This window comes from Sinocyclocheilus grahami, unplaced genomic scaffold (genome assembly GCF_001515645.1).
Source record: "Sinocyclocheilus grahami isolate Dianchi unplaced genomic scaffold, SAMN03320097.WGS_v1.1 scaffold384.1, whole genome shotgun sequence".
In the NCBI taxonomy this organism is placed as follows: domain Eukaryota; kingdom Metazoa; phylum Chordata; class Actinopteri; order Cypriniformes; family Cyprinidae; genus Sinocyclocheilus; species Sinocyclocheilus grahami.
Window position 1 is genome coordinate 289,259 of NW_015505563.1, and position 9,810 is coordinate 299,068.

A 9,810-nucleotide genomic window follows, 5' to 3' on the forward strand; every position below is an offset into this window, starting at 1 on the left:
TTTTTGCCTTTTATATTAATTATTGATAGTGCCTGACTTGATCATAAAATTATGATTCTGATTAATCTCTCGTAATTGCCAAATCATAATATCTGAACATGAATGAGTATGTGATTTTATCATGCTGGCTCACTGAACTGCTGAAAGAATGAAAAAATCTGAATGAGAAACAGCTTCAATATGGCAAGCCACTCATACAGCTAACTATTACAAGAGCAATAGACAGCACCTATCTATCATGGGATGAAATTCATCGGACTGAAATTTTAGTTGAGCAACTCGGGAGTTGTTTATTTGTGAATGCATGATGAATGAAGGGGGTAAAGGAAAAACTGCAGGGGGGAAATGAGGAGGAAACCCGAGTCAGCTTTCAGATATCTTGATCTGTAAATCAACAGGATTTTTTTTCCCAACATGACAATAAAAGTTTACTTTTGTTGCATTTTTGACTCCTAATTTTGTGTGACCTTTTAATCAGTACAGTAAGAAATATTCTTGATTGAGTTTTAGAGTCTTTGTTATTTTGTTCTGTATCCTGAATTTTGCCATTTCGCAGGCACACCGCTTGGATTATGAGTTGACCTTTGACCTTAATCTGCCTGATATTTATGGCTGATGGTCCGCACTGCAGAAGGGTCAGAGTGAGTCAGCTAAAATGTGTCAGAGTGACAGTGAACTAAACAGGATGGGCATTTCCCCTTCATAGATCAACAGTTTAGATTAACCTTACATCCGATTTTCATGAGAAATCATCATGAGAAAACAAATCTGTTCATTCAGGTCTTCACAATGTTCCTCTGATCCTTCCAATTACAGAATGTTTGCATGAGCCTCTAATAACGTCATATTGTAGCAGGCTTGATGTTTCTATGGCCACCTCATTAATATTGTAATCTGAAGTTCCAGTGATGAGCAGCATTGAAAGTGGGAGAACATTAGTCCACTCGGCGTGAGATTGGCCATGGTTAGATGCTCAGACCATATGTGTGTGAGGTCAACTGATTAATGTTTGCCAGTCTGCGCTTAGTGAGGTTTGATCCACAGCAAATCCAGCAAATCCAATAAAGCAACCACTCGCACTCAGACTCATGGTGGAAGGAAAGAGGAGAATATCCAGATGTTGTGTATATATATGAGTAACCTATAAGCAGGTTCTATACAGGGGGAGAAGATAACTGTGAAAAAGAGCTATGGATAGATAAATGAACAGAATGATAGCAGGAAGGAAGACTACAACAGCAGAGAGAGAGAGGGGGACAAGAAAAAGTGCTGGCCTGGAGGAATCTCACCTCCCCATGGGAGGTTAAAGCTGAGCTGAGCTGACTGTCTGTCTGGCCCAAGCTGGGGATTCAGGCCACAGATCAAGCGAGGCCAGATGACTCGATCTGTAAGGTTCTGCTGCAGCCTCTCCCATATTCACTGCACACATTATTGCTTTTTATCTTGTAGCTTTATAGCTATATATACTGAATATTACATGGATAGAGACAGCTGTATGTGTTACAAGAGCCTTGTATGTCTACAGTTCACATTTTTGGAACAATCATACAAAATCCTTCTGTAACTTTAAAAGAAATTGATGTACATACTGTTTCCACCTATATTTCTAATCTGCAACTCTGACATGGTTATCTTTGTAATTTTCACAAACTTTAGACCTTTCGAGGTGTAGACTTTTTTTTTTGGTGTGTATAACTATTTTATCTGTATAAATTTGCTTTACATTAAATGTAAGGTGTTATGAATACAATAGCACCATCAGGTGGCAAATAGACATCTATAAAGGTAAGCAACATTCTTGACGAGAGAATCCGTATCACCTTGTATAGTATCAAAAGTTCTATTTTATTAACTTGATAAAAGAACATAAAACAGGTATAATCATTGTGGGAAAACGTTACTTTATTAAAACAGTGCTGAAAATAGATTTAAATAATTATTAACTGAATTAATAAAAGCCACCAAGCATCACACATAAAAAATTAAAAAGTATATATATATATATATATATATATATATATACACACACAGTATATATACACACACACACACACACACACACAAAGTAAAAGAATAAACATATACAAAAAAATAAATAAATAAATCATGAAATGTGTTAAGATCTTGACATGTATTTTGATGCCTGTCATAGTACACATGATTGTGTGTGAGCTGGATTAAAACAGATATTTCCGGCAGGTCTTTACTCCACACTTGCACTCCATATGGATCCGTTTGATGGGTGATCCTTCAATTCCAGCCCGACTGAATTCTGAATCCATTTTGGAACTCTCTGCATCTATTGGATCAACTGCAGCAAAAATGAGGAGTACTCATTAGGCATTTACTACAAATGTTTGTGTATAAAATATGGTTTATCTTTTCTTTATAAATAGTCCCACGCCTAAAAATGTAGGGGAAAAAAAACTAAAGAATTAAAACATTTCCTACCAGTCATTTTGTAGTCAAAGGTGAGCTCTTCTCCTGCTTTGATCCCTCGTTTTGCAAAGAATGCAATTCTGGGAAGGCGCTCATCCAAGTTATCAATAAAAACATTATACACTTGCAGGTTTGGATCGCACTGGAAAAACAATGGAAATATTTATTAATTTCATGCTTTGTGAAGTTTTAAGTTATAATATTAATATATCAATTTTATTTATACCAAAAATATACAGGATAAGCAACTATTTTCTATTTAATAGATTTTAATTTATTCCTGTCACGGCAAAGATGAATTTTCAGCAGACATTGCTCCAGTCTTCAGTGTCACATGAGCCTGCAGAAATCATGATTTCTTATTATCATCAATGTTAATGTTTAATATCTGGTGTATGCGAAATTCCAATGTGGTTATGTTTTATATTTTTCATATTCATTCTTACAGTATATTCCTTATGAGTTATCCTTTATTATTATGTTATACTCATATGAAATATTCATATTATTCATATTACTGTTTCATGTTACTCATATACTCAAATTATTCTTCTTTATTACTGTTATTTTTAAATGTTCATAAACATTTACATTTACAGTACAGGTTACTATAATGCCAGAATTCGTTAACAATTAATATCAAGAAAACACATATTCATGCAACATACCTTCTATAAATAAAAATCACTTTACAAGAATCTGTTCCAAATTACTTGATAGAGAGCCCAGATGATGTGTACAGCTAGTTAGTGCTCACGCTGTGGTTGACAAAGTGAGAGATGTTTCCATAATGAGCCGCATCGATGGTGTAGACGTCATCCACATAGTCCAGATCAAAGAGGTAGGTGACGCCTTGCTTATCGTACACCACTCCTCTCCTCTCTGCTTCCTCTGTCGTGATGATCTGATGCAACAAACAGCTGACAGCAGGTCAGTAAACAACATTCACAGAACAGGATTCATCTAAATAAAAATTTTTTTAGGGATAAAATAAATTAAAATAAAAAATCTGTAATCATTTACTCACCCTCATGTCATTCCAAACATGTATGACTTACTTTCTTCTGTGTAACACAAAAGAAGGTATTTTGAAAAATATCTGTACCATTTTTTGTCTGTTTTGGACCCCATTGACTTTCATTGTATAGACATAAACAGTTAAAGCATTCTTCAAAATACCTTTTGTCAGATTTAATATATTACATATGAATATATTTAATATATTAAATATAATATTTTTGGTGTTTAAACAGGTTTGGAATGACATTTATTTGGTGAACTATCCCTTTAACTTGCTTACCTCTCCAAGATACTCCATAACGAAGCTGTTTTTGTAAATCCTCTGCAGCGTCCGCACTCCCCAACCTCTGCCATTGGCTGTTTTGAAGATGCATAGATCATACTGAATACCTTTTTGCACAACCCTGTTTGTACAGTCTGGTCCACATCTGCACTTGGAGTTACACTCCCAGATAGGCACACCGGGCATCACTTTCACCTGTCTGTTGTCATTATATGTCCTCCGATGCTTCAGCAGCCCTGGACAGCAGCCATCAACCGGCTGAGAGAAGCAATCATCACACTCACAGCCCACTATCACTGGATTCACATTCACTCCTTTCCCTAACTTATTCTCATTAATGTAGATGAAGTTCTTAGGAGGCCCGTCCAGGTCGACCTCATTGCAGATGAATATGCGGCCCTTCTGCTTGCAGGTCTGGTTCATGAGGTCTTCCCATTTCTGAAGCTTCAAACGTTGCTTGGCCCTCTGGAGAAGGAAGGCGAATATAGGGGCACTTAAAGACTCAGAATCAAGCGGTTTGTTGGCCTCAAGCAGAGCCGTCTTCATGTCTTGTCGGAATTGGTGTAACAGTATGGGGCATTTAAGATTTTTGAGAGGCTCCCATGTGTTTTCTGACTCCGTGTAGCCTTTCCACTTGACCAGGAAGAACTCTCGACCCTGAACAGGCATATTTTAAAGGTTACAGTGATATGAATCATGTAAATTTGGAGAAACAGTTGGAGCCACAAATGACTAGATCACAGTGGTACATACGATGCGTGATTAATATCTCACCTTGTGTTTTTTGTAGTTACACAGATACTCCACTTCATAGTCATTAAAGTTGTTCTTTGTCACACTCAGCTGTTTGCAAACAAGTCTTTCTCTGCGGCACAGAGCCTGGAGGTCCTCCCATGAAAGTTTGCAAGACACCCTGCAATCTTAAACCATACGTAAGGGGCTCCATAATGTTTATTCCTTAAGAAACTACTGTAACCTTAAACCTTAAACTTAGTGTCACTTGCACACACGAGTAATGTTATTAACTATTTAAAAGCTCCCTAGTATAACAGTATTTAAAAGCGCACGTTTGTTCGTTGCAGTGTGTTTGGGGCGTGCATCTTAATAGCACTGTTCGCTATTTGAAGAAAGCAAAAGAAATCCTACCTTTCAAATCTTGCGCCATGGTCGCCTCGAGCAGGCTGGGTGGATTCCCAATGCCGGAAAAACGCGTTACGGCATTCGCGTTGATGATTGGTCGAGCTGTAGCAAAGTCCCTTAAAGGGATAGTTCACCAAAAAATGCAAATTTGATGTTTATCTGGTAACCCCCAGGGCATCCCAGATGTAGGTGACTTTGTTTCTTCAGTAGAACACAAACGGAGATTTTTAAGTCAAACCGTTGCAGTCTGTCAGTCTTATAATGTCAGTGGATGGGAATCATGGTTTTGAGAGTCATAAAACATACACAAACAAGACCAAATTAAACCCTGGGGCTGGTGATGATACATTGATGTGAAAAGACACAAAATGATCGGTCTGTGCAAGAAACTGAACAGTATTTATATAGTTTTTTACCTCTGATTTTTACCGCAATGTCTGAACTGTCCTGAGCGCGTTCGCGTCTTCTTCTTCAGCCTGCACATGAGGCGTCTTTTTCTTCTTCATGCTTTACGGCGGATCGCAGACTTTTAAGTGCATTACCGCCACCTATCTCTCAAATGGACCATTGACACTCTATCTACAATCTCAATCTCTGAAGAGGAAGACGCCTCACGCGCCATCACCAGCCCCAGGGTTTAATTTGGTCTTGTTTGTGTATGTTTTATGACTCTCAAAGCCGTGATTCCCATCCACTGACATTATAGGACTGACAGACTGCAACGGTTTGACTTAAAAATCTCCATTTGTGTTCTACTGAAGAAACAAAGTCACCTACATCTTGTGGCACTTTTCCACTGCGTGGTACGACTCGGCTCGGCACGGCTCAGTACGGTACAGCACGGAACGGCTCGGCTCGGTTTGCGTTTCCACTGCAGTTCAGTACCGCTTTAGAGTGGGTGGGATTATTCACATGTCATTATAGTTGCGCTGCCTCTACTGCCGCAACTCCTGAAAAACTTTTGAATTCTGCCTTACCCCATCAAGCTCTCGCTGGATCCGCTCCTTTGCTATCAACGAGAGGAACGTCTGTATTTCCTCAACAGACCGCGAAACAGCCACTTTTTGGTTGTTAAAAAAGGTGCGCTCGTTCAAAACAGTTACGTTCGATCCTTTGCTGGCTGTGCTGATTTGAATCTAGCGGTTCTGTTGTGTTTGTGTTGCAGGTTCAGTGACGCAGGTAGTGACAATTCTCTCCGGCCAATCCGTGATCAGCAGAGTTTACACGTCACGTCACGTTTTGGTAACGGTACGGTTCACTTGGAACCTCAACCGAGGTGGTACTAAAAAAAGTGCCAGGTACCGGGTACTGTACCCAGTGGAAAACCCCCCAAAAGTGAACCTTACCGTACCGTGCCGTACCATGCTGTGGAAAAGCGTCATTGGATGCCCTGGGGGTATGCAGATAAACATCAAATTTGCATTTTTGGGTGAACTATCCCTTTAAGTCATATCCCTCGGCGGCCATCTTTGAAACGCCTCTCGGGCATGCAAGTGCAGCTCCTATCTCTTTGAGTGGGGAAACATCAAATTCTCCAAAACTGTTCACTAAGCTTACGATTAAATTTCATATTTGAAATCACCAATGAAATCTGACAACAACTGTATCATAAATGTTGTTTATTTTGCTCAAATAGCATTAAAAAGGCTTATTTTTCAGGCTAGATCAGCCAGTGCGCATGCTCAGTCCAGTCCTAACCACACGTCTCAGAGCATTGACTGTTTCTATAGCAACCGGGACTTCTAACGGCGGCTGCAGTGACGCGCTGACTTTACCGATTAGCGGTTGGCTCTTTTGCTCAGAAGGCGGGGCTTCGTTCGATAGAGCGGCCATATTGAGTGTTGCATTTTTCTTTTTCCACATTCAAAACTACACTCTTGGGTATTCTATAGTCTGTGGCTGTAGCTAGGAGAAGAATACATGAGGCGTCAATGAAGGTCGTCTAGTGTCAACAACTAAAAATCACTATTTGTTTTTGTATTATTTATTATTTTATTATTTATTTTATTTTGGATGAGCAAAACCATTACAATTTTAATGAACAAATCGTGAAGTGTCTGCAAAAAAAATAAATAGGCAAAGAAATCGCCAGGCTTGTGTCATATAAAATTTTTGACAGGAGTAAATTCAGTATTGAGTCTACCCTGGTTCCTCTTTAGGATTTATAGGTTCAAATGTAACTCTATAGCATCCACAATTTAACCACTGATAAATATGTACATATATATATATATATATATATATATATATATATTTTTTTTTTTTTATATTTTTTTTTTACATAGCCTATATATCTGGGGCCTAGTCTTTAGACTTAAGAATTGGGAATAATAAATTATTGTGTATTTGTTATAAAAATTTACTAAACAGTACATTTAAATAGTGAACTTAAAGTCCCCCTGTAGTGAAAATCAAGTTTTATGTTGTTTATTTGTCTATGTGGTGTTTTTAATATGCTTTTAGACGAACCATGTGCCAATCTATTAATCAACACCATTGTTGAGTATTTTCTCCTTAAAACTGTAGTTCCATCTCGAGCTTTCACGAGACATCACAGAGATATTTCTCCGTTATGGGAACTCCTTCCCTTCCAACCTTTCCTGAAGTCCTATTGGCTCCCGCCAGTCCAAATGACTGGCCTATTGACGCGAAGTATGCAAATCGCATGCAAATACTGACAAGCTCGAGAGGCAGTATAAAATGTGGTGCATGTGACAATTACGTCAGAATCTTCTACTTCACCTGTTGAATTCACTATGGCAACAATCTGCAAGATCTGCGCAGGACCGATAGAGCTGCCGGATCAGCACGACTACTGCGTCGCCTGCCTGGGCCTGGCCGAGGGCCCTCCCGGTGACGGGAGCGTCATCTTGTCGCTCCACCAGCCCCAACGGTCGCCCCGTTCCCCGGTCTCACTCCCCAAGGACTGCTTCCGCCCTCCTGCCAACATCGCGGAGTTTGTATCCTTTAGCCAGGAGGAGGGGGATGACTCGATGTCCATCTCGGCCTTGGAGAGGGAGGATTGGGCGGGATCGGAGTCCGATCAGCCGGACAGCATGGGGCCCCCAGACCTCCAGGAGGAGCTCATGAGGGTTCTGTCAAGGGCTGTCCAGGAGTTGGAGCTTACCTGGAGTCCTCCAGAGGAGCCTGTCAGGAGTACACTTGACTCCTGGTATTTCAGGCCCACCCGGAAAGCTGACTCGAGGACGTCGGTCCCCTTTTTCCCCGATGTGCATGAGCAGCTGGTGAAAACATGGTCTGCGACCCAATCAGCGCGCGTCCACTCTGCCACACAGGCCATTTTTTCCTGAGCGCTTCGCGGAGGCTCAAAAGCGCACCAAAGCCATGAGTCACGTAATGCCGAGGCGCGCTTTCCAGCAGCAGACGGCGAAATCCAGATCCTCGTCGGCACCTGGCTCTTCCCAGCAGAGGGATAACCCCAGGCCAGCAACCACAGCGGTGACGACTAACGTTACTGCTCCTCGCCAGGAGCCGGATTTCCGGAGGAAGGCGTGGGGTCCTGGGAGGAAACGCCATGGCCAGCGGAGGAGCCCGCAACGTGACTCTCACCCGCCGTCGCTGGCTAAGCCATCATCCTGACGGTCTGAAGAGAGGAGGAGAGTGCCTGAGCGGCCCGGCTCCCAAGCACCACAAGTTCATGTTATCAAACGTGTGTGTTGGATGTTCATTCAATAAAAATGCATACATTATCACAAAAAGAGTTGTTTCCTCCTCACTCAGTCAGTGCGGTGGCGCTCGCCCCGCCTCAGAGCAGTGCAGAGCCGCCGCCCACACACTCGCCGGCGCATCCAACGACCAAGCCGCTAAAGCCACTATGTCAGTTTCTGAGCGCGTGGGAAGTTATTCCGGGAATCTCGCGCTGGCTACTCGGTGTGATAGAGCGTGTGTATACCCTTCAATTCAGACGCAGACCACCCCGTTTCAATGGCGTGGTGCAGTCTCTAACATTGCCCCGAAACGCCCTAGTTCTGAGACAAGAGGTATGCAGTCTGCTCGAAAAAGGAGCGATAGAATGAGTCCCTCCCAGCGAGCTGGAGAGCAGGTTTTACAGATGCTATTTCGTGGTACCCAAAAGAGACGGGGGATTCCGCCCGATTCTAGATCTCAGGCCCATCAACAGAGCGCTTTGCAAGCGTCCATTCAGGATGATAACGCTGAAACAAATCCTGGGGCAAATTCGCCCCGGGGACTGGTTTGCATCCGTGGATTTAAAGGACGCATACTTTCACATTCAGATAGCACCGCATCACAGACGCTTTCTGAGGTTTGCTTTCGAGGGCACAGCATACCAATACTCTGTTCTCCCGTTCGGGCTGGCTTTGGCCCCGCGCACTTTCTCGAAGTGCATGGATGCAGCACTTTCCCCCCTCAGAGCGAGCAGGATGCGCGTTCTCAACTATCTGGAGGATTGGCTGATTTTAGCTCAGTCCCGGGACACGCTATTCAGCCATATAAACATGCTGCTTCGTCACTTGGAGTCCCTAGGGCTATGTGTCAACATGCAGAAGAGCATTCTCGCCCCGAGTCAGTCTATAACATATCTGGGAGTGTGCTTCGACTCGGTGGAGATGAGAGCCTGCCTCTCTCGGGAGCGCTCGGCGGCCATTTTGTCTTCCCTGCGCCATTTCAGACTGTTCACTTGAAGGAATTTCAGAGGCTGCTGGGGCTCATGGTGTCTGCTACAGCGGTATGTCATCTGGGCTTACTACACATGCGCCCCCTACAATTATGGTTGAAATCTCGTGTCCCTTGGACGGCGTGGACTTTGGGCCGTTTGCGCATCGCAGTCTCCCGCGGCTGCATCGAAGCTCTGAGGCCATGGCGCAACCCAGATCTCTTCAGCCGGGGGGTTCCCCTCGGCTTGGTGACGCACCGCTCTTTGGGCAACACTGACAGCTACAGTACAC

At 42.6% G+C, this 9,810-nt stretch overlaps 1 protein-coding gene across 2 annotated transcripts; it reads right to left on the reverse strand.

Moving 5' to 3' along the window:
• Nucleotides 1-2,103: 2,103 nt before the first annotated feature.
• suv39h1a (SUV39H1 histone lysine methyltransferase a) lies at nucleotides 2,104-5,003 on the reverse strand. Of its 2 annotated transcripts, XM_016231138.1 has the most exons (7): nucleotides 4,889-5,003; nucleotides 4,517-4,662; nucleotides 3,938-4,399; nucleotides 3,740-3,816; nucleotides 3,197-3,359; nucleotides 2,452-2,581; nucleotides 2,104-2,311 (listed from the first exon to the last, which is right to left on the reverse strand). In XM_016231138.1, the coding sequence occupies exons 1-7, from the start codon at nucleotides 4,905-4,907 to the stop codon at nucleotides 2,178-2,180; spliced, it is 1,131 nt and encodes a 376-aa protein (XP_016086624.1). In that variant the 5' UTR covers nucleotides 4,908-5,003; the 3' UTR covers nucleotides 2,104-2,177. The 2 variants fall into 2 exon arrangements, with proteins under 2 accessions (XP_016086624.1, XP_016086622.1); XM_016231136.1 differs by having other exon boundaries at nucleotides 3,197-3,343; nucleotides 3,740-4,399.
• Nucleotides 5,004-9,810: the final 4,807 nt, after the last annotated feature.

Coding starts and splice junctions, on each gene's coding strand:
- suv39h1a (XM_016231136.1), bottom strand. Junction 4,400..4,516: donor GTAACTACAAAAAACACAAG/GTGAGATATTAA, acceptor ATGCCTGTTCAG/GGTCGAGAGTTCTTCCTGGT. Junction 2,582..3,196: donor CTCACTTTGTCAACCACAGC/GTGAGCACTAAC, acceptor TTGTTTTTCCAG/TGCGATCCAAACCTGCAAGT.